The sequence below is a fragment of the Melopsittacus undulatus genome, chromosome 5 (assembly GCF_012275295.1).
Source record: "Melopsittacus undulatus isolate bMelUnd1 chromosome 5, bMelUnd1.mat.Z, whole genome shotgun sequence".
Taxonomy (NCBI): domain Eukaryota; kingdom Metazoa; phylum Chordata; class Aves; order Psittaciformes; family Psittaculidae; genus Melopsittacus; species Melopsittacus undulatus.
Window position 1 is genome coordinate 81023895 of NC_047531.1, and position 27962 is coordinate 81051856.

Consider the following 27962-nt stretch of genomic DNA (forward strand, 5'->3'; position numbering starts at 1 on the left):
TAATCTGAGGGCAGGCTGGCAGGAAAAGCAGCTTCCACAGTCCTTGGAGCAGATAATCCACAGAGGAAGCAATGCAAGCACTCCCAGCAGCAGCTCTTAGATAGGCACAGCAGCAGGCACAGCAGAGCCCTCAGCTCCAAGCAGCTGCCAGATGCCAAGCTTTCCTCTTGTTGTCTTACAGCCATACTTGAGACCAAACTACCAATAATGTTTAGGGAGCCTCAGGTTAAACTGGTTTAGGCTATTGCAGAAAGAATGGATTTTCTTAGAAATTTAGAATGTTTCTTCTAAAGAACCCAAGAAAAATATTGGAAAGCTGCTACATGTGCTTCTTAAGAACACACCTTCCTCTTAACACTGACAGACACTTGAGAGAAGCCTTAAAGTTCCCTTGTCAAAGTTTAAAAAAGGGGAAAAAAAGCTTTAATTTAAGAAGTTACTGTTCCATGCCACACATGATGCCACTTTTTCCTCTGCACACACAACTTGAGGAGAGCATTTCCTCCTGCGGCCAGCACTTAGCCTCTGTCAGGCTCCTGTAACTCACTTCACAGAGGCTATGGCTGCGGCCTTCCCGAAAGTCCCATCATCATAAAACACTAGGAAACAAGCATGCTGTCATTTTATTAAAGACTAAGGGCAGGAGAAGCACAGAGCACAGGCAGAACTCGCACCTCTTTAGCAGACTAAAGCCCCCTCAAACGCCGTTTTCTTGGCCATGACTACAACCGCCCGCGGCCCCTTGAAACGAGCAGTCACTCATAGTTCCCTCTCCTTCCGCTCAGCGCTGAGAAGCCGCCGTTGGCACCGCCTCTCCCCTCCCTCTGAGGGGCGGCTCTTGCTCCCCATGTTCCGGTCTGCGCTGGGGTGGGCAGCGGCATTAGGTAGCCTTGGTGTTCGGCAATGTCGGGAGACAGTGAGGAGGGTTTGTCGGCCTTCGTCGCCCTGCATGGAGCCGCGCTTCGAGCCTCGGGGGTCCCAGAGCTGTACTGGGAGAGCCTGTGCCGCAAGCTGCGGGGCGAGGTGGGTGACCCTGGAGTCCCTGCGGGAATGGTGCTGAAGGAAGCCCTTTCTTCGGGGGTCTTTCTGGCCGAAGGGGCTTCTTAAGTGAGGAGGGGATGGCGAAGTAATCTGTCTAAACTGGGTCCTCCTCTCTCGGCTGGGTGAGGAAGAGAGCCGAGAGGTTGTTGCTCAGCAGGGGAGGGTGGTAAAAGCTTCGTGAGGGTCGTGTTACCGAAGGTGCAGCTTGGGAGTGTAAAAGAGATGGGGAGTATTGTGTGTAGCTGGTTTCGTCTTATTGTTGTCAGCGTGAAGCTTGAAAGCGTTTTGGGATGCAGGGAATTGGAGATCTCATACTGGAGGGAGGTGATGACTGTGTCTTAAAGCCTTCAGCCCTTTTTGCCGAAGAGGAATTTGAAAAGGCAGCAGCAGTAGTAGTAAAGTCAGGGAATTGTTATGTGTTAATGCATTGTGGTTTGGGTTGGCTTTTACCTGATGTTATTTTTACTTTTTCTCAGTTCATTTCCACACTGGTCTACCCTGTTCTCAGTCATTTATAACTGTGCAGAGCCAGCTCAGTCAGCTCCTGTTGTGTATGCACGAGTTACCTGTCTCAGGCATGTTTTCTGGGAGCGTTTTCAGCTAGTTGGTTTGTTCACTTATTCCTGAGCTGAGTAAAAGCTGCCCAGTTCTGTCAGGGAACAGGGTGGTGGGAGAAGCTTGTTCTGGTAATGTTTCAGCTGAAGCTTGTTGCACCAGGAGTCTCTGGATCTGACCCTGAACTAAAGGAGGCCGGATGGGCACAGGCCCAGCAGGGAGAATCCCTTTTTGCCCATGTTTTTAGCAATCATCTGCTTGCTCCCTGGGGCTTTGTGATGAGGAAGGGAAGTGAAAAATAAGTTGAAGAAAAAAGAGTAATTTTGGACAGCTTGAAAAGACAGAAGTTGAATTTAGAAGGTTTTTTTCACTTTGCACATGGACAGCTGGCCTTAGTGGTGAGGAAAGGTGCCTTGGGTTTGTTGGAGTAAAGGAACAGGGAACCAAGGAAGAGACACAACCTGAAACTGGTTGTCTGGAGACTTGGGAGTGCTCCAGGGAGTCTGGAGGAGTCGACCTGGAGAAGGAAAAGAAATGAGGTGAACTTTCAGCCTGGTAAAAGATCTGGTGGAACCTCAAGGTGTGGAGAGAGAAAGGAACTAGCGGTGGGTGCCAGAGGGCACGATGAGCAGGGGAGAAACAAGAGAGATGGGATAAGACATTGAACAGGAAGTGCAGGATAGTGGGGTAGGAGAGGGGACTATAATTTAACACCCATGTACAAGTAAACTAATCTGTAAATACCTGAACACTTCTTTTCCCTGTCTCAGTTTTAAAAGTCAGGGCAGGAGGGAAGCACAGCAAGTCATGAGATAACCTGAGTGTTTATAGTCAGGAAGGATCTGAATATGTTCCTGCTGCTTTCTGGCTGTTGTGTATCTGGTACTGCTAATAACAAGAATCCATATGTATTACAGAGAAAATAAATATACATTAACTGAAGCATATGCCCAGTTATAAACTTTCTGTTGTATTATGCCTCCTAACAAGCATACATGCAAGTGATTTGGAGCAGGGAGCATCTTCTGCTCTGCTTAAACAAGAAGGGATGTGTTGGAAGTAGAAGGCATATAAAGCTGATAAGGAAACACAAAGTTGCAAGCTGTTGCATTGCCATATGTCAGTAATATGAAGTTGGAGGTAGCTGGCAACCTCAGGGATGTGTGAAATTTAGAAGGTGAGACAATAGAGTGAGAGGCTATGGTCCCAATCTTTCTAGGGAGGCTAGGAGGGCAAAAGGCCGGATCCAGAAACCATATGCCCTTCTGTTTCATTTTGCTTGCAGTAGTGCTTTCTTCTGTCCTAAGTGTTCCACTGTGTGTGGAGAGAAAGATTTAATGACTTCAGCATGCTTAGGAAGATAAATTAGGCTGCTGATGGTGCTTGTCTCTACTGTTGCAACTTCTTGTGTTTTCTTCAGAAGGGCAAAAGGATATGGAGAAGACTGGGATGTCCAGGGAAAATTACTATGAGGAATGCTGTGGACTGAGATGAGCTCCTGGGGAGGCAGAGACTGAACTGCAGTACCAAGCAGTACATGAGCTATGTGTAGTGGCTGGAGGAGCAGCAGTAAAGAAAGCAAAGGAGGTGAAGGGGAAGGATGAAAACGTTTTGGGAGACTAGGTAATAACTGGGAGGTTGGATATCAGTACAACATGGAGCATTGCACGAGTTTGTTTCATGTGTGAGGGTGGGAGGAATTTTTCATTTGCCCTAACCTGCCACAAAGATTAAAACTTTCTAGCATGGAACTTGGAAAATTTGCATCAGATGAAAATCTCTCTTACATCAGTGCCTCTAGAACCCAACCCAGGCTGCTGTTTTCCAACGCACACACGTGCTTCAGCAGAGTGAGTACATTATGTAACCATGAGTTAAATTGGATTGCTCGTTCAAAACACAGCATATCTGTGAGATCAACAAACCTGCTTTTATTTATTGATCTTGCATTTAGCATTGGGTTTTTGTTTGGAGGCAAACTTTCTCCTGTTTCTGGCAGAAACTTGAAAAACAAAACATAAGCATGTGTAATGTTTACTATAAGCCCTAGAATTCTATTTCCAATGTAGTAGTTGTTTTATATGTTACTGGTGAAACCATGTATAAGCCTAGGAAGTACAGTGCCTGCATCTAATTTCATTCATAATCTCTTTTTACTGTTCAGCCATATGTTGAGTTATATGGCAGCCTTCTCTGTATTGCAGCAAGAGTTTTCTGGTGCTGGGATGTTGCTAGCAAAGGACTGCTTAGAGTGTCATCCCAGATAGAAATTAAGGCTTGTAATTAATTACTAGAAGGAATGCAGCATGATCAATACTACTAGACTTTACTTTCCTGAGCAGGGGAGGGCAGCCTGTGGCCTTCAGAGCAGTTTGCAGTAAGTCTAAAAGGAATCTGCTGAAGGTGCTCGTGCATGGTAACTGTCATGACATGTGCCTGCTTTTTTATCCCATTCTCTGGTTTGTTAGGTTTGTTAAGTTGGAATAGCACCTGTATACAAAGAGGGAGTAATTTTGCCCAAGCATGCTTTGCTTGCCAACTGTTGTGCCACTGAAACGTGTTGCTATCCCTTTGCTTGTCTTGTAGAGGTTATTACTTACTCTGGTGGAGTGCTTCATGCAAGTTCTCCCTATTCTGCTTCAAGCAAAATGTTATACTTTTAAAATTGGTAACATGATCCTATCCAGTGTTCTTTTGCTTAAGTAGTTTAAGATTTCCTTAATGGAGCTGCTGTGTCAGTGGGTTCACAATGTGACAGACCCTCAAAGCGAGGGAGGAAGAGAGGAGGACAGCAATGTCTCCCACAGCCCACTCAACAGGCTGTATTCACACTGCCCATGAGGTGCTTCTGCCAAACCCATCAGTTCACTACATCACTGTTTGCATTATCAATGATGAATTTAAAAATCCAACAAAAGCCTCTTACTAAGGTGGTCTTGAGCTGCTGCTCCAAGAAGTGCAAATTGCTTCAGATGAGGTATACACTTAATTTGCTATTTCAAGGTTATAAATTCTCTAGGAGAATTTCTTTTGTTAAGCGTAACTGTTGAAAAGGTATTAAAAGTGGGGATTTTTTTTTTGCTAACTGCAGCTGCTACAGTCTCATGCAGCTGATGCTCTGTTGACGGAAGCATGGCTTAGGCAATTCAAAGTCCCTTCATTCCTAAGTCTTTAGTTGATACTTAATAAACTGTAAAGCCAACAGCTTCTTTAGTGGTAGAACTTGATGATAACATCCATCATGGGTGTTTGGTAAATGGGTAGAGCCTGTGGTGAGTGAAGGCTGATCTCCGAGTCAGCAGCTGGCTCACCTCATGTCCCTGCTCTTACAAGCTCCTCCAGACAAAATGTCAAGTGCAGAAAGCATGTGTAGTGCCATGCTGTAGCAGGTGTCAAGTGGACTCCAGTGAATCACACTTGCAGTTTTACTTTCTGATGATTGCCAGGCAGTTAGCTGAGGTTTCTTCTGCTGGCTGATGAGGTTGATGGGGACAGCTCTTGATCCAGCAGCAGGAGGAGGAGATGTCACTCCAGGGAGGAGTGGAATTCGTGTCTCCTGTTGCGGTTTTGTGCTGCCTGCTGTGGGCTGGGATTAACACTTGTACAGTGGGGCAGATCAGGGAACTGATCCAGCTGGGAGCTAACCTGATGGAATAAATCATGAGCACCACTGACTGCCACACAGGGAAGGACTCACTTTTGCTGGGACCTGCCTGCAGTTACATGAGTGACTACAAATTTTACAGGCAGCTGAGCAGAGACTTAAAGCAATGTTAATGGCTGCTCTTAAAAGAGCAAGAGGTGGTGATATTACTTGCTGTTAAGAGTATTGTTATCCTCTTCTAGCAAAGCTGGAAAACTAGGAATAAATTAGAAATGCTGGTTTGATACCTGCTGAACTGGAAGAGACTAAGTCAGTGTCTGATTTTTTTGTTTTGTTTTGATTTTTAATGGGTGTATTTTTAACCTCCAGGGAGGTTGTTTACCCTAAGAAAAATGTGTATGTGGAATGAGCCAACATATTGTTGGCATCTTCTTTTTCTACTCCTCCCCCCCCCAGCCTAAAGGAAAGTATCATCCCCTGCTCCTCAAGGGAATTTCCAGCACTTCTCCACTTGGATCTAGTCTTTGATACCATGTTGTGGCTTAAGATCTGAAGTAGATGTTGTTTCCCTGCTACCTTCCTCCTTTGCAGCTGTCTTTGGGCAGCTATCTGCTTTGTCTGGTGGCGTTGCTTTGCTAATGTGGGGTTGATTTCCTCACCCTTCTGTTGGGGCCTGGCAGAAATAGTTATCCTGACGGGACATTCACATAAATTAATAAAACCTTGTAACTGCTGCTGGGATTTTACAGCTAGTAAATGTTGTTGATGTCTGAAAGTAATGACTTCTAATAATGTGGTGTCAGAGGCTAGGTGTACCTGCACTTGGCGTGTTAAACCAGTCATTCCAGAGGTCATGCTTCTTTCTCCCTCCTTGCTACCTTCTAGTGAGATCAGATTGAGGCAAATGATTTATCTACTCCTTCCCGATTCATTATGCAGTGTGTGAGTGACTTAGCAAAATAACTCTCTCATTTTAAAGGATTTGAAAAGTCTCCCCAGGCTTGACACATTCTTTTTCTTCTGAAAAGCATATGTTCACTTTGAAATCACAAAAGTTGTCAGCATAGTTTTAGTTCTGCAAAAGATATTCAAGCCCACCATTTGGCAGGATTTTGGGCAGAAGGGAAACTTGAGTAGACCTAGATAAAGGTCTTGCTGTGTCAGCAAGAATGCAAGCAATTCCCTTTCAGTACATTTGTAGAGGTAATTGTATAGACCCTAACTTGCAGCAGTATAAGGAATCTCCCAGTTCATCCAGAGGTGAGTGAGCACTGAGCATGGGCTCCGTTTTGTAGGGAAAGAAGAAGGGGGTGGGGGGGTGGGAAAGCATGCTGGGATTTTTTAACTGGTTCAGAGCTCTATTGGTAAAAGCTCTTTTTCTTCAGAGATCTTAATATACTTTATTATGGTTGTGGAGCCTGGGTAATACTGGGGTTTGAGGGTCTTAAGTTGTTGATTTTAGCAAAGTTGAGCAAAGATGTTCTGTTTTATGGGGAGTTAAACTAACAGACAATCATCAGTAGACCTCTTGGTACCAAAGAAACCAGAAAAGCTTCCTGCCAATATTAAATAAACTTCCCAAGCAGACAGTTCTATTAAATGAACAGCAGTATTTATTCTGTCACATTTTAGCTGTTAAGTTAAAAATGCCATTTTTTTTTTATAGGGCTGCAGTCCAAAAATGTCTACAAGCGCCTTTCAGTGTTGCATTATGGATATCAAGGTATTGCCTCAACCAGCTGCTTAATATTTTGTGTACTTTCCATCTCAGGTATTTGATGCTGGTGACTACTTTGGGATAATGCAAGTAGAAGAGGTGGATGAGGAGGAGGAAGGTGATGAAGAAATGGAAGAAGAATTGAAAAAGAAACCAAATCCTGGAAATGAACCTTGTTTCAAAGTTATCGTAACAAGTGAGAATGGGCTTCAAGCCTCCAATCCCAATAGGTGAGTAGTAATTTCAGAACTAGTGTTCAGCCTTTGAATAGTCTTAAATCCTAAAATTGTATAGGCAGTTTGCTTTAAAACTTGTTTGATCCTATTCAGAAATCCTCTATGAGGCAGGTCTTGCAAAGGGTACTAGGAGTGCAAGTATCTTAACGTTTCTTTTTTAAATCATGCAAGAAGATGTTTAGGAATTTATTTTAGTGAACTGAGGGAGAGAATAGGGAAAAGGCAACCTTGAAATGAATTCTGCAGAAATAAAACAAAACTTTGTATCTACAAGACCGTGTGTCCTTGGAATTAAAACCAAAATAACCAAAACCAAAACAACCCAATATAATTGTGATCTTTAAAATGTAAATCTTAGATTTACAAATCTCAGGTTAAGGAGGTATTAAGCAGCTTCAAAGTAATGATCCATTGACTATTAAATTTCTTCCAGCTGGCTAAAATATAATTCAAGAGTGTCATCATGTGATTGCATGCTGTGATGCATGCATAATTGAATATATCAAGTTACTGTTGCCTTTCTTCAGAATCAGTTTACCTGTCATGGATATGAAACTACTATGCAGCTAGGAAACAAGTTGCATAAAAAACAACTTAATATTGCAACACACCTTTTTGTGTTCTTACTGATTTCAAACATAGAACAGGCAATTTGTCATACATTAATAAATGGCAGTGAGGTGAACTCATCTTTGGAGAGCAAAACACGATTCTGCTCAGTTGTAAAGAATTTCTTTTGCGAGAACTTTGATACTTTTTTAGACTTCGGATGTTTGCCCAAGACCTAAAATCTGAATTTAGCCTTGATGGGTAAAAACAACACAGAATACAGGTATCTGCCTTTACATGCCTGCTTTAACTTAAGTCATTGCCTTTTTAAATCTGAGAACATGCTTGAATTGTAAAGTTCGAAACAGCACCTATGAGAATCTTGTGTTTCTTTGCATCATTCAGATGTGTGTGTGAATGCAGGAACAGAACACCAACACTCCTCTTTGCTAACATTTCCAAAGAGCTTGACCATAGCATTCTCTGGAGTCTTTAATTTTAAAGTTAAATTAGGTTCCTTCTGTATGTGGAATCTGAGATACAATAATCGTTCAAGGAAACTCGCTGTACGTGATAGCCGACATGTGTTCAGCTTCCTGAAATACATGTGATGGGGTGGTTTTGTATGGGAAGGTTGTTGTGGGGTTTTCTGTCTGTTTGGTTTGGGGTTTTTTAGCAAGTAGAATTCAGATCTTTCTCTGACTTGGTTCAGTGAGAGGATATAACCAAAATGTGGAGAACCCTTCTGTTGGAATAACTGTAGTTTTTGTAAAACTCTGCAGCCTAAAGATGGGTTAAACTTGCCAAGGGAAGTTGTGCAACTTGTGTATGGTTTTGGTTTAGGTTAGATCAGTAATTCTTTTAAAATAATTTTTTTCTAAGAAGGCTGAGGGAAGGGGATGACAGTCCCAAAAAACCCCAAAGAGAAACAATGAAAAGTACCTTTAAACTTAATGCTTACTTAATTTACTTAATGCTAAACTTAAACTTAAAGCACATACAGGACTGGAGCTCTCCACCTAGATAGCACAGCACTCATGGCTAACAAGGCTCTTGAATAATTTTGCAAATTAATGTATTGTTTTCCTTCTTTAGGCAAGATTATCAGGTTGATGCAGTAGAGTTAATAGTGATCAAAAGGGAAGAAACTTGTGCTTCCAGCCTTTAAAGGGAACTAGGCTTAGAAACAGAGTGCCCTGTTCTGTGTTTGCTCCTTGTTTTCATGAGAATACTAACCAATGCATAATAAGCTTTCTACAACAAAAACAGAGTGTAAGTTACTGCTGAGAAGTTCTTCCTAACCTGTAATGTCACTGTGTGTGCTCTGGGAGTGACTTCAGGAGTAAGAGAAGACTTCGTCATCGAACCATGTACAAAGAAGTGTGGCTCTTATCCATGGAACATTTGTCTGTGTACCTGTAAAAATGAACTGTTGTAACGTTACCAGAATTCTCTTTCAGCGTTTTCCTCGTTGACCACGCTTGGACTTACCGTGTTGAACACGCCCGCCAGCAACTGCTGCACGTACCTGGCTTACTGCACAGGATGACCAACCTCATGGGCATCGACTTCCACGGCGAGATCCCAGACGAGGGCAGTATCGAGCAAGTGTTGCAGGAAATGTGGAAATACAATCAGACCTACCAGCTTTCTCAAGGGGTAGGTCTCGAAAGCCTCATTAGGATGCTAAAAGGTTCTGAGCAATCCTGAGTGAAGACATTCCAGTCTATGGCTATTAACAGAGAGAAATTTTCAATTAAAAAAAACAAAAGTCCTTTACAGGCATTTAAGAATAAACTTCCATTTGGAAGGGAAGCAAATGCTGTATAGGGATAAAATGCACAATGGCTTGCTAGCAGCTCTCTGATGAGAACTTTAAAGGGAGGTTTATAGGGAAAGGAAGAGTATTCCCCAAAAGAAGTGGGGTAGAAGGATGAGATCTGCTGTGTGTTATGTGAGTGTTTTCTACTCAAACTTTCTCATTGTGAAGCAAATAACCTCTCATTAATCAACTGTCTCACATCAAAGTGTGCATCTCAGCTACACTTGCAGTTTTCCTTGCCTGTATATAATGCTTTACGTATCAGGAATATATCTACACTGTCAAATAACTTCACGGTTTGTATTTGGCAACTGGTGTTAGCTCACCCTCCGCTGAGAACCGAGTAGCTTCAAGATGGAGCCCAAATGTTTCTGGGCATAACTTACTCCAAGGGCTGCTACTTTTAGGTAGTGTGGATAAGATCACACCATGTTTGGTCTCTCTGCCCTGTGTAGTCCTTCAGCACTGTCTTGAGCCTTCGAGCACCTTCAAGTGCATGCATACTATTTCAGAAGAAATACAACACACAGCGTTTAGTTAAAATCCCTTTTGTAGGATCTGCATAGTAGCTCCTAGGCTATTGTAAGTTCATGAATCCTTTGGGCCAGGCCCTGATTCAGAATGGGCAGGGCTAACCCTGAGCAGCGTGAGTGTGACCAGCCTGCCCTAGTAGCTCAGGGACTCGAGGTCAGTTTCTGGAGTGGACATCTGCACTAGTTAAGGTATCAGCTTAGCTCACAGTAGATTTGATGTGACTACTTTTTCTTTAAATACAAGGGAGATCTGAACAGTATCTTTCATTCTTTCTATCCCGTGTCTTTGTTTCATGGATGGTTTGTGAGCCACGTGAAATTAATTGTGTTACTATTTGAAATGTGATTTCCTGGAAGACAATTCAACCTGTAGTTGAACTTGTCTTCTGTTTCTGGCACTGAGCTGCTTGAATATCTGAAGTCTAATCTCTGTGCTCAATTTCTGCCTTTGTAAAAAAGCCACAGTAGTGCTACCAAGGAATTTAAAGCTTACTCATTCAGGATTTTGTCATGTCAGGTGTGAAAGGAAGGGGTGCTTTGATGATGCAGCCTCAGCACTCTCACAACCAGCTGTTGTGGCAGGAGGCATTTCTCTCCTTAACTCTTAATGATGTAAACTTCAGACTCCTTTTAGCATGCTTATTCTGGTAGAAACCGAAGGAAAACTAATCCTACCAAACAGCCTTCTGCTGGTTTAGCTCCCTGAACTGCCCAGTTCGGTACAGGGGAAGCAGGTCTGGTGGCAATAGCAGTAGGCGTTGCCATGAGAAAGAGGATGGGACTGTGCAGCTGATATGGGAAAGCGCTGTTCCCAGCAGCAGCTGGATGCTAGGCTGGCTTAGCCTCAGAGTTGCAGGGATGAGAGTGTTACCCTGTACCTAAAACCTGCTCACACTCCTGGCTAGAGCAGGAAACAGAAATGTTGTAGGGGTTTCTGCCTGCGCCTTCTGTCTTGAAGTGCTTTTCTAGCAATTGATATGGGCAGGATGTCTCACTCTCTTTAATTGTACAGACTGCAGAGGAGAAGGTTCCTGTCTGGTACATTATGGATGAATTTGGATCACGCATTCAGCATTCAGATCAGCCTAGTTTTGCAACAGCACCTCTGTTTTATATGCCTCAACAAATTGCTTACACTGTTCTTTGGCCTTTGAGAGACCTTGAAACTGGTGGTAAGTGTGGTTGTTATTTGCATTTTTTTTATGCTCACCATAGAAGACAGGCCATGTTCTTACAAATTATTCACTTCACAATAAAATATTTCAAGACCAAAATGACTGCATATTTTGTAATGCTATCATATTTAAAAGTTCTCTGCCTGATATTTCCGTGATGTCTGTGAGATAGACACCCTTGAGTTGAAAAATTTTGCTGATGTTTTATTGACAGAGAACTTAAATTTTGCATCACTGTCTCAGGGAAACTACTGATTCAGTCATCCAAGAGGTTAATAAAATTTCCTGAAGTCTGTGTTTGTAGCTTTGAGTTGGAAAATTAAGTATTGTAAGTTAGGAAATGCCAGTAATTTACTCCTGTAGTCTTTGAGGTAAATGTTCAGTTATCTGAATACACTGGCATAAGTCAGATGGTTTCAGACTAATTTTTGCATCCTAAATCAGTCCTTACCAATGTTGTAAAATTAGACATAATTAAAGAACATTTAACTAATAAAAGGTTGTGGCATTGTTAACTGTTCAGCTGTCATTTATATGATAGGCCATGAGGAGGATTTTCAGTGGAGAATGAAAGGCAGTTCCTAAAGGTTCTCCTTGTTTTGCTGCAGATGAAGTGACTCGTGATTATGCTTATGGGGAAACGGATCGCTTGATCAGGAAGTGTGTTCTGTTACCATGGGTGCCTACAGAAGTGTTGGATGTCAATTGTTTTACACCAGAGCCGTCAGATGAGTATTACCAGGTATAATTTTAAGAATTAAATCTCATACTTCATCTCTCTTAAGATGAGGCAGTGTCTAGAAGGCATTACAAGAGTTCTGATTTTTGCCTCTTTTTAGGCTTAAATATTGATTCAGAATATAGCTATTAAATAAATGTGGTGAGTCAAGAAGTGTCAGATACAATTTTTACCTGTTTAAAAACTGAAGCAACCCCAATGAGTTCAAATATGCTACTGCAGTATTGCATAATGTTTTTATAAGCATTCTATGAGGTACTGCATATGGGGTACTCACCTTCCAGTTACGTAGTTGGTATGTATTCTAATAGGCTTACTGGTTGATTTTGTTATTGTAGCACCTCTGGTCAGTCTTGAGTTACAGAAAGACTTGTTTTAGTATTTTAGGAGTGGTTCTATTTTTCAGCCTGGCTACTCATTTAATGTTGTGGTTTAGAACCGTGAAATACTGAAGCAGAGACATCTTTAATTTGATGGCACTGTTGTAAAGTTCTTATCTATTGTGTTTTGAGCTCTCCTTTCTGCTAAAGGTTTGTGATATTTTTAAGGGTGTGAAATATGTTGTTTGGAATCTCCTTTTCATGAACCAAACCTGCTTGAGATTCCTTTTTAAGAAAAATGAAGAAACCTGAAGCCTGTGAGGATGCTGTGCTGGCCACTAACTGCATTCACAGTGCAGCATTTAAAGATGAATCTGTAACCCATCTGTTTCTTATGATAGAAGATATGCAGAAAATACTGGATCCAGCTTGTTATTAACAACATCAGAAGTGAGGTTAACCTGCTTCTGCCAAATAAAGGTATACATTCAAAATAGGCTGTCTGTAACCTAAGTCAGATTGGTTGGTTGGGATTTTGCATTTTTGGAAGAGAGATAGATGTTCTTTATAGGTAGATGAGAAATGGCAATGTACCCAAAGCTGATGTCTTACAGGTGTTCTGGCAAAAGTGCCTGGATCTCAGATAAGGCAATTCTTTGCATGTGTGTTAATGCTGTTTTGGGATGATCAGCTCAAGTTAAAGAACTGTGTGTGCAAATGTGTGCAAAGAGGATCCTCTTTTATCACCCTACCTTAAAAACATCTTCTCAAAGAAAGGTGTTTTACTGTCTTTCTGCTGCTCAGCTGTTCAGAAGAGATGACAGCAAAATATTAATACTGGAACCAACCAACAGAGCTTTCTTTTACTCTAGCATGTTTAGCTGTAGATTCAAGTCTTTTAACTCGTGACAGACCAATGAAGAATAGCTTAAGGCACAGCATATCCTTAAGCACCAAAAGTGAGATGCCATGGGAGAGATACCATGTTGCTGAAACTTCTAATTCCCCTATTTTCACAGAAGCAGAGCTGCATGCATAAAAACATACAGACTACTTCAGAGATGTGTTTACAGCATTCATAGGTGAACCAGCAGCTCTGCAGGGAAATAAAATTAAGTGAAAATATTTCCAAATGTTTATGCAAGTCATACAGTTTCAAACTGGTTTGCTGCTATTGCTGTGCAGTTTCTGCAACTGCTTTACTACTGTGGTAAATAATCATTTGTTGTTAAATGGGCTGTTGATTTTTACTGTAGCTAAGGATGTTATATTTCTTATTCTAATTTTGTTCTAAATAGAACAGTGAAGCCTTCAGGTTTATTTAAAAGAATTTCAGAGTTGTTACAACAACATTGTCAAATCTTAACTTTTGCCTGGTTTTGTTACCTAATTCTTGTCTCCAGCACAGACCACAAAGCTTGTAATTTAAGTGGTACTATGGGTAAGGATTGGGCAACGATTGCAGAAACCAGTGTCAGGGAAGGCAGCTTTTAATAAAGTGTCTGGGATGGAAGAAGTATCTCTTTCAGGTACTACAGTAGTTGCTGTTCTGCAGTAGTTCCCCATGTGTGAGTTGTGGAAGAGACAGCAGTGAATCCCTTGGTACTGTTCTGAGAATTGCAGTCATCTTTTAAATGTAAGGTTTGCATTTCTTCTTGTTCTTAGGTAACTGCAGGAATTATTTTGTATTTGTACTGTCTTACAAGGTGATGATTCAGACAGTTGATTATGACTGATTTTGTTTATTCTTCTCAGTTCTGTATTGTATTCTCTGTAAAAGCCATAAAGGTAAAGACATATGTCTGTGGCTGGACAGATATTTCACCACTGCAACTTGCAAGCAGCTGGAATTCTGGGAGCTGTTGCAGAACACCAGCTACTCTGGTTTCTCAAGATGCACTTTTCCCATTCCAGAGTTTCTGTGAGCTGCTTGCTTTGGCAGGGTATCAACAATGACCCGCATGTGCATTTGCTTTCAGCAATCAGAGGTGGTGTAAAGGTGGAGTGAGATTTCATTTTTTCCCAAGCGTGTTTACCACTGAAGACTGCAAAAAGCCTTTTGCTTATTTTTACAGGAGCAGAATTAGGCTTCTGCCTCCTATAACATGTTTAGTTATCTGTAATAAAAAAAATGCCTAAATGGAAAATTTTGTTGTATTTGTTGGAAATACACCAACTTTGTCTCTTATTGCATATGATCATCTATTATTTGGTATGTTGTTAATATTTAGGAGAGATAGGAATTTCTCAGCATGCTTTTGACAGTATTGATAAGCCCTGGTCTTGAAGCCATATTTCTTGTTCCTTTTTTACTAATAGCCTCTTACCTCTGATTTCCTTCTGCCTCTGCTTTTGTACTGATTGTTTTTCCTGAGCAGCATATATTACACAGGATTCACTTGCACTGAAAACAGTGGGCTGATGAGACATGCAGGTGGACCATTGTTTTTACTATGACTACAAATGCATCTGTCTATGTGTAGTAAATACTTACATGGAGATAAGGAATTGCAGAAAATGACCTGTAAAGAAAATTTCAACAGGCTCTACTTCAACAGGCTCTTGCAAATAAAACACTTGGAAAAACTTGGACTCATACTGAGTATTTTACCTGTATCTTCCCCTTAAAGGTTGTGTTTTTTCAATCACTTCTTTTATAAACCTGATTATGCACATTTTAAAATTCCGTTTGATCAAAGCAGCTGTTCATATCTGCTGAATATTGCAGAGTGTGACCTGAGGCTGTTCATTTATTCTCTGTTTCTTTTCTTGTTGTTTTTTCAGGCTATTTTAGCAGAAAACAAGGAGAAACTTCCTGTAGCAATAAACCCACCACTTTATGACAAAGACAAAGTTTTCAAGTATGTATCTGCAAACAAAATGCTTTTTTACCAGGGTTAAATGTAATGATTGCAGTGTGCTAAGGCTGAACGGCCTTTTTGAGCATCAAACACCAGAAGCAACTCGAAGGTGTGTTTGTATACGTACAGCTACAACCACTTGCTTTGGATTCTGACTCTGGTTCTTGTTGGATTCTTCAGAGTAGGTGGATTGTCACAGATGTAGGAAAGATGAATTCTAGTTTTTAAGTAAGTGCCACCTTGTGGGTGAAAGAGAAGTTGCATAACATTGTAACACTTCACTAACGAGTGTTAACTAAAGTGCATGAGACTAAAAACCTCTCTTTTGCACTACAGCATGTATATCCAGCAGGTTACACGTGCTTCTCTATGCTGTGTGAATATAATGGACTGTTCACTTTCATTAGATGAGATTGCCAAATGGGAATCTTGTCAAAACCTGGGATGTTTTAAGTTGGATATGTGCCTAACTACTAAAATGGAGTATATTCTGTGAAACTATTTCAGAAGAAATCTAGAAAAGCATTGCAAAGATAAGAGATTTTAGTGACCAAAACCAGTGGCACTGTATGGCTAGACTGCCTTATTACTAGTTGGTTCCAGAAAAACATACTGTGACAGAATGTGCTGTGAGTCGCATTCTGGGGTGTTTGTAATCTGACACTGGGATCCAGATTCTTGCTTGCAGTGATTTACTTAAGGGGTGGCGTTAGGCTAAAATGTATTTGGAAGGTATTCTAACACCCCAGCCTCTTGTTGAGGGAACTTGTTATTCACTAGATTGAATTGACTTGAGAAGAACTACTGAAAATCAAAGTCACTGAGTTAGGAGGCATTTGTTGACTTGCTCACTGATAGTCTAGGTTTCACTATGTAGCTGAAATCTCTGTTTACAAACTGAGGATGAGCTAAAGCTATTTTTTCATCCGGTGTACTTGCCTCTATTTCAGATGAGGGAGTCAAAGGTAGATGCATTCTAATAGGGATGGAAGGAAACAGTGAGGATGTTGGGAAATGTAGACTTATTTTTCACTGCTACATTTTCATTTTGCATTGCATATTTCAGGTGAATGGCATTGACTTCAGGGAGGAAAGGAAACACATACCAAATCTTTGCTGCTCTGAATGTTATCAACACCCCTGGCCCTGTACTCCTAGGGTTTTCCTCTCTTCTTTGTCCAGTTCCTGTCTGGAGAGGAGAAAGGGAGAGAGCTTGAACTCTGCAGGAGGCCAGAAAGTCCTCGTTGTTGTGTTCTGAATTTCATCTACTAAAGTTCCTCTAGGAGCAGGGTAGCATCTCAGAGTCCAGATGACCTAGTGGGAGCTACAGTCTTCCAGAGGCAGAGAGGCCTCTGGAAAAGCTTTAAAGTTTTTAAGGCTGCCACCATGGTTGGGCAGATAGGAATGTGTGAAGCTGGGTAGATGTGGGTAGCCTGTTAATGTGCATGCTCTACCTTGTGCATTACTACTGTTTTAGGGATTTCTAAGAAATTAAATGCATGAGGTTACAAAGTTCAGAACTAGGGACAAATTCTTAGTCATCTTAATTTCATCTTAGTTTCAAAGTAGAGCTAAAACAGAGAATGAGAAGATGAAATAAATGTTTAACTTGAATACTGAAAAGCAAGGGAGCAAGTGCATGTAGTTTGATATAGCAAAATTGCAGGTTCAAGTAGGTCTTGTAGCAATCCTGCCTTAGGGAGATTGTTCTGTCCAGCTGTGCACATTCCTGGCTTCAGAAAAAAGTGGATAAAAGAACTAAATATTTCAAAGACAAAGTTCATAAGAAAAGTCCTTTCAGTTTGTGCTGGGCTTGATCGTCTGTTGATCTTCTCTTTCATGTTTCTCTTTGGCTACATCAGTCATTTTTTTTAAAGATGCCCAAAATTGCTGGTTTTGAGATGGCAACTCTGTTTTGATTGGTCTTGTCAGCTCTGTGCTTTGGGAGTTGATCCTCATAACTGCTTCTTAGCTTTAAATACTTTGAGTAAATTAAGTAAAATCTAGAATGTTTGATCTTACTTGCACAATTCCACTGAATAATACCTTCTTTAATCCCAGACTTTGTAGTGTTCCTACCAAAGATTTTTGTATGACTGGGGCAGCGAATAATTTGGGAAGTATGGTTAGCTGGCTTCATTCATTCTTTTAAGTGTGTCATCAGTACTAGAATGAAAGGTCCAAAATATGACAGTACTGCAGTGTAGAGGTTCTGTCATTTGTCAAACTCTGAATGGGACTTGGTGCATTTCTTACCTGCCTGTATTTTTATGTACAGATGTGTAGATTTTAGAATGTGTGTTACCAGTTTAAGTAAAACCAAGAGAAATGCCATGGAAGATCCTAAATGCTCCTTAGATAGCAAAGAAATTGTCCAGTAGTTGTCAGGTCTGGCCTTTGTAGTCCATGTTCTTCAGGGCAGAGGTCTTGACTTTTTCAAATGTATGTGTTAATACTGGGTATACTGAAGTACCTGCGGGAATCTGACCACCAAAATCGGTGCTTTTATAGTGTTTCTATGAAATCTTCATTCTCAAAACTAAATTGTCTGCCTCCAAAAGCCTTTGCTATCCCAAGACTTTTATGGTAAGAGGATTGGCTATAGAATGGATGAAATAACTGAAAACCCTGGAACAAGTGGAATGACCTTATTTTCCCTCTTATCTTGATCTGCACCAATTTATTTCAGTGGTCTTCCTGCACTTAGTGAAGATAGATTGAGCTTCTCTGCTGCTTTTGTGCCGCATTTTTGCATTCTATAAGGAAGCTTTAAGATACATAATCCAGAGTGCTCTGGCACATGAGGTCACTTAATTCAGAAGCAAGACTTCAGGATTAAGAAAGCAGGTGATTTATTGTTAATATGAGTAGCACCTCTAAAACAGCATGTATAGCTGTAAGCTACTGGGGCTGGGGAAGTCTTTCTGGTAGTTGTTGATAATTGTATGTTACAGAAGATACCAGTATTTTCTGTGTATCTATAAAAGCAGCTCAGTGTTTAGTGGGAGATTTTTTTACAGAGGAGTACTAGTTTTAATATGTAACTGGGAGAAAAAGAGTACCAGAACCTTTCTTTAAGCTTGCTGTTTGGAGTGTATGAATGCAGGGCACTACCTGTGTGGCATAGGGTGATGCAGAGTGAAGTGAATTAGCACTAGGGAGACATGGATTTTTGGATGTGCAAGAGGAGATGACTTACCTCTCACTGAATCCCTGATTTGTGTAAAGAATGCTCAGCTCTCCAGCTGAGAAAGTAGAATCATCAAATGATGTCTAGGGAATGATGTAGAATAAGATTTATTGGAGTTACCAAACGCTGTCAAACTCTCCAGGTGTCCTTCCATGCTGTGTAAAGCCAATTGCCTTGTCCTCAGGCCTTTGTTAGAGCAGTATTTTACATACTGTTGCCTCTTTTTTTTACTGAACTAAGGGAATTTGCCACATGGGTTATGTTTTCATCTGGCCTTAAGCACAGATTTGTAGCACCCCTAGGTTATAGTTCAGCCTCATCGTTAACCTAGTTGGAAAAATTGTGAGAACCAGTTGATCCGTTGATAATGTTTACAAATATGTAAAGGGTGGGTGTCAGGATGATGGAGCTAGGCTTTTTTCAGTGATATCCAGTGATAGGACAAGGGGCAATAGGTGTAAACTGGAGCATAGGAGGTTCCACGTTAACATCAGGAAGAACTTCTTTACTGCAAGAGTGACAGAGCACTGGAACAGGTTGCCCAGGGGGGTTGTGGAGTCTCCTATGTTGGAGATATCCAAGGCCCACCTGGACAAGTTCCTGTGTGATGTACTCTAGGTTACCCTGCTCTTGCAGGGGGGTTGGACTAGATGATCTTTTGAGGTCCCTTCCAACCCTTGGGATTCTGTGAACCAAAGGTTTCAAAGGTATTTGCAGTAGCTGCAGCTGGAGGGAAAGAAAGCCATACTGTTTGGACTCCCAAAGATTCCATACTGAGTAACATCCACTAATTTCAGTAAAAACCTTTTTTTGAACTTTAGGTGCATTCAAGGTCTCTGGTAGTTCATATGCAGATGTGGTGTGGATTTTTTAATGGGGCTGGGAGGGAATCTGTATCAGACCTCACAGTTGTGTTTACTTCCTGCACGTATGTAATGTACATACTTACCTATGTTTTGATTGTTTAGAAATGGCTGTTGTGAAGTTCTAAGCAAATGAAAGTAGTCTTCTGAAGCTACTGAGTTAAACTGACAAGATTTCTATTAACTTCCTTCTGGATGACAGCAGGTTGATTTTTAGAGCTTTTCCAGCAACAAAGGCATTTAGGAGGGATTCTCTGTCACTTGAGGACCTTTTGTATAGAATTCCTGTTAGTGCTTCTCTGTCAGGGAATCATTGTCTTCTGAATTGCTATTTTTGTGATGTTTTAGACCTAAACTGTGTTTGAGATTTCTATGTTTATATACTATTTTTTTCTAGTCTGTCCCACTTCAATTTAAAGTCTTGTATTGATAAAGCATAATTCCTGTAGAAAGCCAAGGCTAAAACTTGTTTCTGTTCAGGCACAGGTTGATCAGTTTCAGAAACCAAACTGATGTTTTTCTTCATATGCCTTTTTCTTCTAGGGTTTTCACAGACATTCAGCAAGTCCTCCACAACCTGACACATCCGCGGTTTGTGTTCACAGACAATGAGGGAGAAGCAGACATCCTCTACAACTTCTCACACTTCAAAGATTATAGGTTGCAATTGTTCCCCTGATCATACAAATTGGTTTTTTGCTATAAAAACTGTGTTCCCAAAGGCCTCCCCAACCTTCCCCCTTCACCCAACAACTTCTCTGTTTTGTAGGAAGCTAAGTGAGGAAAGGCCTGAGGTAATGTTGAATCAGTTCCCATGCGAGAACCTCCTGACTGTCAAAGACTGCCTGGCATCCATTTCTAGACGAGCTGGAGGACCAGATGGACCGAGATGGTTGCCTCGTACTTTTAACCTCCAAACAGAATTGCCTCAGTTCATCAGCTACTTCCAACAACGTGACAGAAGGTGGTTCCGCTTCCTTGTTTTGTTTTCTTGATCCCACTTTTCCCAAAACACCAGTAACCTGCATTTGGTGCTTGACAGCAGTTACACCACCAGGAGTTTGCTCTGGCTGCATTTATATTCCGGTGAATTTTACCCAGAATATGTGAGCTTTTTAGGTACTTTCTTTAATGTAAAAGTAGTTAAGCAATGCATTTTGAAACAGAAACTTCACCGTGATTTGAATACAGAAGGCTATTACTTTTTGTCTGGTCAAAATCTTACCTCTTGTATTTAACAGACAAAGGATCAGAGCATGTTTGCAACATATGTTGATGATGTTATTTTTTTTCCCAGGGGACAAGCAGCAGTTGTTCTTGCATTGAAGCCAGAATGAAAATATTTTAAGTACTCGGGTTCTGTAAGGTTGTGAAAATAAAATTGAGTTTTAGTTAAATTAGCCTATAGCAGTTGTGGAGCTTTAGGGTTTAAATCCACGTTCTTTCTGCTGCTGCAACTGTCTTTGAGTGGATGGAAACTGAGATTTTTCTTTTGGTAAAAGAGAAAGAGAGCTATAGGGTACTGCTAGCGGAATAACCTCTTATGCCTAGCAGGGAGTATTCTGGTTAAAAGGTTGCTGCTTTGGTGATACTTTCTTATGGTGCCACCTGCCAGGAGTCTCATTTGGCCATTCTTTGCTCTATGTATTCTGGTATTGACTGGCATTACCAGCAGAGAGCATTCTTTCCACATATCCTTTGTGTGTGGTGGTCTGATTCCTTTTTAATATCAAGAATTGACAGTGGATGCAGTAGCATGTAGAGAATGGGAAGAAGGGGATAGGAATTCTCAAATAAACAGAATGGACCCTCTTAAGTTAACATTACTAACTTCAGCTCACTTCATAAATTTATCATGCAGCTCAGGAAGTCTCTCTGGATGCTTTAGTAGATGAGGAAAGGAGGGCATCAAATTTCACCCTGCCCTTACTCAGAAAGACACATTGAAAGACCAGCATGTTCTGGTTTTCTTCAAGGACATTTCAAAGCATTTTGCCTCTTGAGGTGACTAGGTACTGGAAAGTGAGAAGATGGTGATGTGCTTTCATTTTCTTGCAATATGAACTGTTGAGATACTGTGTGATTTCTCCCCAAAGAGATGAGTTATGGTGTTACTTAGTATGAATGATTTGAAGGCATTATTGGGGAATCAACTTGGAAAATTGTAGGGTACCCTACCAGAATGTTCTCAGACTCCTGGCAGAATGATTTCCACACCATGACCTGAGCATGTTCATCATGATGCTGTTGTTGGGTTGTTTTCCCCTTTTGAAGGAGTCAAATGCAGGAGGAAACTAACAGTGAGAGCATGCAAGGACCTAACTGAAAAGATCAGTGCAAGCTACCACTGCCTACTGTTCCCAGCTGTCAGTCAAAAAGTCCTTAGTTCTTGCACTGCTATTTTCTCAGGACAGTACACAAATCAGTTCAAGTGGATGTTCAGACAGATGAATGAGGTGGATACTTATAGGTGTTGGCTTTTCTTTCTGTCTCAGAGGAGAAGATAATCACTGGATATGCAAACCGTGGAACTTGGCCAGAAGCCTGGATACCCACATCACCAACAGCCTTAACAATATCATCAGGCATAGAGAAAGCAGCCCAAAGGTTAGAGAGCATGGGTTTGAATGTGGTTTAAATGGGAGAGCTGAAAAACCTGCTTTCTAAAGGAGGTCTGAAAATGCAAAGAAGGGAATTTATTTTCTTCAAAATTCATATGCTGGCCATAAGCAGAGTTTCAGCCAGTTCAGAACTGATTGATTCAAATTGGTCAGCTCCATTGGTTGCAGTGATGAACTCAAGGAGCCTGGTGTTTTCTTATTTAGGAAAATAAAACTTGCGCTGACAGTAATGAATCCTCCAGTGTGATGCAGCTTTAACACTAATCCTCAGACTGGCAGGTGAACACATATTAGCTATAGTTAATGTTGGTTGTAAATTGTGGAACTTTATTGCTTCTGTCCCCTGGCTGATCGTTACTGCTGATCCACAGCTCTGCACAGTGGCACAAAGCACTGTCTTTGCCAGCAATAGATGAATCATGGAGGTTTTTACAAGGAGTGTGCCATATGTGGTTATACCTCATAGTGTCACTCCAGCTTTATTTCTGTTGGTGTGTGGACTGCATGTATTTTCTGGCACGCAGGAATGCACAAAGAATGGCTTCACCTTTCTGGTGCAAAACAAGGTTACCAAAATCATAAATAAGATTAACATTGATTTTTGTTTTTAAAAAGGTATATCTGGCCTCCACTTCCCCACCTCAGTGTCAATGAGTTTGATAAAAAGTGTCTGTTTGGATAACAACATTGTGCATTCATGCACATGCCTAAAGAGAAACTGAAATGCATACAAGGATACCTTTAATCAAGATCTAGTGACTCGTGGCTTTCATTTCAGTTGAATTATATTTACTGTGAATGTTTTCCCTTTGTTGTAGGTAGTGTGCAAATATATTGAGAACCCAGTCTTGTTTCACCGCGAAGATGTGGGGATGGTTAAATTTGACATCCGTTACATTGTGTTGCTGCGGTCCATCAAACCACTCAAGCTGTACATCTATGATGTGTTCTGGCTGCGCTTTTCAAATCGGTAATTACCTTCCCCCCATTAGTGTGGAGGGGCTTAGAATTAAATCTGATGGCTCAGAAACTAAGGAGTTGTTTTATTCGCCAGGGCATTTTCACTTGATGACTTGGATGACTATGAGAAACATTTCACAGTCATGAATTATGCTCCCGGTGTAACATTAAAACAGGTAAGCACACAGTCCAGAACACTCCTCACTTTTCTGTCAGAAAATCTTCCAGTGCCTCTTTTGTGACTATGGCCAAATAGCCTATTTGACATTCACTTAAACAAGCAGTCAAGGTGGTGGAAGTACCCAAAGCAAATACTTCCCTAGACTCTTCCCTAATTTACCCCCGTCATCTGTGATTATATGCAGTAATGTAACTCACTTCGATAGACCAGTAAAATAATCATTCAAATGGCTGGTAATAGTTGTCAAGTGATCTTTATGAGAAGAAATACTGTAGCAAGGAAGGTATTCAGGGACTGTCTATTCTATAGTTCTGTACCTGGGTTTGTGTGAGTGGAAAATTGTATTCAGTGTTCCATTCTCTTGTCATCTGATTGCTCAATCATTCCTAACCAAAACAATCTTTGTTGCTGAACTGTTTTAGGTACACTGTGAAGAATTTATTCCTCTGTTTGAAAAACAATATCCTGAATATCCTTGGGCAACAGTACAAGTAAGTCAGCAATTCATCTTTCTTGTGTAAATGTTTATGAATCCTTTTTTACTCGTCAGATTAGCTTTTCAAAAAATGTTGGGTTGCATGGTTGGTTGTTTTTTTCCTCCTAAAACACACTTCATGTCTATCAGTTCCACAAAGGACATCAAATATTAACCTTTACTTCAGAAGCTTCTTTTAACCTAGTGCAATTCCCCCTCAAAAAATTTTGTTGTTAGCATTTGGGGGGTTTATTTCATTGTTCACACTACAAAAATTCTTTATATTTAAGTTGGTAAGGAAGCCAGTCCTTACTACCCCCAGGAGCCTGGGACAAGAATCTTCCTCCATGCAAGTTCCATCTTTGTTTGCTGCAGGTTGCCTGTAGTCTAAGCCTATGGCTGTGAAGGTTTATTATCTTATGCGAAAAGGCAGGGAGGTCCAGAATATAAAGTGTGCGAATCACTACAGGTGTTGCTCACATGACTGTGGAAAAGTGGTTTTCAAAGTTTTCACTACTCTTAGGCAGAATATTAACTCTGATTCTGAAAGGTTGAACCCCTGAGGTATTCAGCTTTTTGCTTCCTTTGTTTCAAATGGCTTCACAAGACAAGGAGGTATCAGAACAAGCAGGAAACAGGAGTAAATAGGGAATTACAGTACATAGTAATCTCAGTGGAATGGCATCACAGGGTTTGGTTTCTCTATTCTAAGCAGATCTGTCAGTCTAAAGATCTACCTGTACACTTCCAGATTAGTTTGCTGCGCAGCGCACTGGAGCTCACTCACAACATAGGTGGAACCACTGTTTGTTAAATTAAATCTTGTGTTTAAGACTGCAGTGCAGAATTTCCAGCTGCTGCCCAGCTGCTCTGTGTTAGCAAGCTGGCCAGAGCCCTGCCCCTGATCACTGCATTCATACTTCCCACAGTAAGACAGCTGGTTCCCTAATACAAGGGCATCTTTTATCTGCAAAGAAGCAGCTCCAAATACTATAGTTTGATAAAACATGCAAGAAGGTGGATGAGAACCTTCTCGTTGATCAGTTTCATCTTGTAATTCATGCTTGAAAGAAAAAGCTGAATGTAAAGAAATAGTTCAGAAACATGCACAAAACTGAATTGTTGCATTCTTCCATATTTATCAGGAGCTAGAAGATGCAGAATGAATGGTAGCTGAGCATTTATGTGCCTCTGCTTTCAAAAGTGTATAAGTTACCCAACTGTGGATTGATTTCCATAAATTAATTTACATCAGTTTTAACTAGAACCTCATATTCAATCAGAGAATGACAGGTTTTGCAGCATTAGGCTTAAAATAGTGTGGAAGAAGATACTACAAGGTATGTCAAAATACATACTGTAGGTTCCTCAGAGGAGTACTGTGTACAGAATAGGAGATATTACACAGTCTTCTCATTTGCAGAAGGAATGATTCACTGCAGTATAAACTCAATGCGAAAATTCACACCTGTATATTCTTGGTTTATTTCACTTTCATGTTGAATATCTGACTGTTTCTCAAGATACCAATGTAGTATGTTCTTAAGACCTCCATGTCCCCACCACCCTTTTAGGAGTGATATAAATGGCTAGAAGGTTTTTCATTGCAGAACGAAACAGAGCTAGAATACAACTTGATAGGCAGGGAGAAGGGGCTTAATTCTAATATGAAATACCCTATTTTCAGGATTTCCATAGTACTGATTGGCTTTCCAGAAAAGTCCCTGGATGTTGCTGGTTGCTTGGCACTTCCACTGTGTTGTCTTTAGGTCTAAATGCACATTTTGACACTAAGAGTGTTCAGATTTTCAGCTGTTGACTGGTGTAATTTATACAAACTCTTTAAAAAGCTGTATGAATGAAGCAATTGAAAACATGTTTCTTGCTTTTATGGAACCTCACTTCTCATTCAGAGACCTTTTTCTATTGCCAGGCAAATATTTGTAAGGCATTTGCTGAATTGTTCCAAGTTGCTTCAGCTAAACCTGCACCTCTTGGCATCTGTGATTATCCGTCATCAAGAGCAATATATGCTGTTGACCTGATGCTGAAATGGGACACCAGCAGAGATGGTGAGAAGCTCATTGCTTTGAATTCTTTGTATTTGTGGGCTGTTTCAGAAATTTATTTCTTCTGTCTAAACTCTTACTGTTTCTCAGGCAGTGTGAGCTGTGTGCTCTGTGCCTCACACTGACATTAAAGCACAGCTGGAGTTGCAGATCTGTGAGGTTATTAGCATGTGCCTTGCTGGTTAACAGGAATGGTGGAGGAGCTGTTAACTGCTTGGCTGAGTTTTTGCTTCCCTTCTGTCCCTGCTACTGCTGTTCCCTGCTTTTAAAAACAAAGCAAACAAAAAGCCACAAACCACCACACGCAAACCCCAATAACTGTACAACAATCTTGTCACTCTACCAGCAGCAAGTATTCTTTCCATTTATGGTGACAGAACATCTGAAATACCTGTCTCTCTGTGAAAACCTTAAAGAAACAGCCTACTGAAAGTGACTTCCAGACTTGGCCCAATGTCTTCAATGTATGGTTACTTAATTAAAGCAAGGAAGGGACCACGTTCACCATGGCAGTGCTATTGACGTCTTCAGGACCATCACTTAGTTGTTGCCAAGTCTCTGCAAGAACATGTGTGTGAAGTTCCTTTGTGTCAGTGCCACAGCATAGCTGACTACCCACAGTCTTTCCTTCAGCCAGTGGTGGAGGACTGGTAGCAAAACTTGCCAAACAGGGCAAATTCTTTGTTATTTCACCAGGAGGCTCAAAAACGTTCTTATAGCGTGGCCCAACACAGACACATGTCTCTTGTAGGTAGAAAAGCAGCAGAGGCACCAACACAAAAAGGACTGCAGGGAGGTATTAAACAGAAATAAGTGTACCCTTTTCTTGTGAAACTCTGATCACTGGAACACAGAAGAAAGTCATTGCTTGTGCCCAGGTTTGCCAGAGGAGTTACTAGGTGATACTTGTTGGGTGGCTGCCCCTAGCCTACTGCTGGAGTGGCTGAATCTGAATTATACGATAGACAACTAATCACTTTCACAGAGGGAAATTATTGAGAAACAGGATGTAAAATGGAGACTTTGTCATTCAGGTGGAGCAAGGTTTTTAATGTGGATCTGCTACATCCACATTGAATGCCTTTTACCTGTCCCAGAGCTGTCTTTAACGGGAGAGGCAAAGCAACTCTAATACTACTAGCTCAAGGAAAGCTATTGTAGTAAAAAGACCAAATTCACATTACATCTGTGGCTGAATGTGAGCTGCATGGGTCGCTAGCCTTATGAAGATGGGGGGGTGGGTGCCAAAGTCATGGCTGTGGTGCTCTAGCAGGCTGCGGACAAATAGGTTGGTTGCTTTTGTGCAGAGCAGAGTATGGTTACCTGTGCATCAAAACTTGCACCCTCACAGTCACTACACCAGGCAGGAAATCGGATCCTTTGTTTCTCTTTGCACAGCATGCAGTTGATTCTGAACTGTACTGATGAAGTTTTAAGAGAAAATTTAACTTGATTTCCTTTAGGAATGAGTTGAAGTGAAAGGTGGGAGTGGTTGGAGTGTAAAGGAGTAAGACTGCTAGAACTAGAAAGGCAGATATCTAGGAGCTTTAAGAAAGGAAGCTTTGTATTGAAACATGAAAGGAGAAGTTTTCTGGAAGATGTTTTAGACTTTCAAGACAGGGAGCTCCTATTAAATTGCTTCAAATTCTCATTCTAAGTGAGGCATTGGATTAGCACAGTGAATGCAGAATCTGTTGGATGATTCTTCCTCTGGATAATGGTGGTAGAACAGACCTCCATCCCTCCAGAAATAAACAAACCAAACCCACTGAACTAAACCCACCCTTCCAGCTTGGGTTGTAAAAGATGGCTTTTCCCAGGCGCTTTGTATCATCTCTGGCTTAAAGACAATAGTGATTCTGTAGAGCTTGTAATAAGAGGCAATGTTTGTGTTCCCCTTCACAGGGAAAAGAATTATGCAGCCTCAGATCTTGGAGGTGAACTTTAATCCTGACTGTGATAGAGCCTGCAAATACCACCCTACTTTTTTTAATGATGTCTTCAGCACCCTATTTCTGGATGAAACAGACAACTGCCATGTGACGTGTATTGTCTAGCCACAGGAGGCTTCACTCTATTAATTTCTTTCCCAGATAAGCTTAACAGCAAGATTTATATTTCAGTTCTGTGAGCTGCTGAGGCAACTATTTTCCTATACTGGTAACCCAGGAAAAAAAATGTATCAGAAGAATATGCATATACCATACACTGTATTGATAATCATTTGTCTGCATTTTCTTTGTCTTGCTTAGTTCTTTAAATCATCAGTTTGTGTTGACCAAATGTCTTGTTTGTTGAATATGGGGGACCTCAAAATAGCACAATAACTGGAGCAATTTACCTTGGTTTTCAGTAGCCTGATTACTTGCTTGCTGGGAGATGCTGCACAAGTTCCCTGTTTTGAGAGTAAAACTATAATTTACTGGATCATGTTGGAGTTTGTATGTCTCT

General features: G+C 41.0%; 1 protein-coding gene across 1 annotated transcript; it reads left to right on the forward strand.

The window, feature by feature from the left end:
* Positions 1-837: 837 nt before the first annotated feature.
* On the forward strand, positions 838-27941 carry TTLL12 (tubulin tyrosine ligase like 12). Its single transcript, XM_034062989.1, has 14 exons — positions 838-1023; positions 6972-7147; positions 9163-9361; positions 11070-11229; positions 11841-11974; positions 15076-15152; positions 19749-19865; positions 19975-20169; positions 21701-21812; positions 22645-22796; positions 22881-22962; positions 23390-23458; positions 25376-25514; positions 27417-27941. The coding sequence occupies exons 1-14, from the start codon at positions 904-906 to the stop codon at positions 27566-27568; spliced, it is 1884 nt and encodes a 627-aa protein (XP_033918880.1). The 5' UTR covers positions 838-903; the 3' UTR covers positions 27569-27941.
* Positions 27942-27962: the final 21 nt, after the last annotated feature.

What these genes read in the sequence shown, in the direction of transcription:
- TTLL12 (XM_034062989.1), top strand. Translation starts at nt 904, where the DNA reads ATGTCGGGAGACAGTGAGGAGGGTTTGTCGGCCTTCGTCGCCCTGCAT. An exon ending in GACAAAGACAAAGTTTTCAA is followed by an intron (nt 15,153 to 19,748) that starts GTATGTATCTGC and finishes TTTTTCTTCTAG; the next exon opens with GGTTTTCACAGACATTCAGC. An exon ending in ATAGAGAAAGCAGCCCAAAG is followed by an intron (nt 21,813 to 22,644) that starts GTTAGAGAGCAT and finishes CCTTTGTTGTAG; the next exon opens with GTAGTGTGCAAATATATTGA.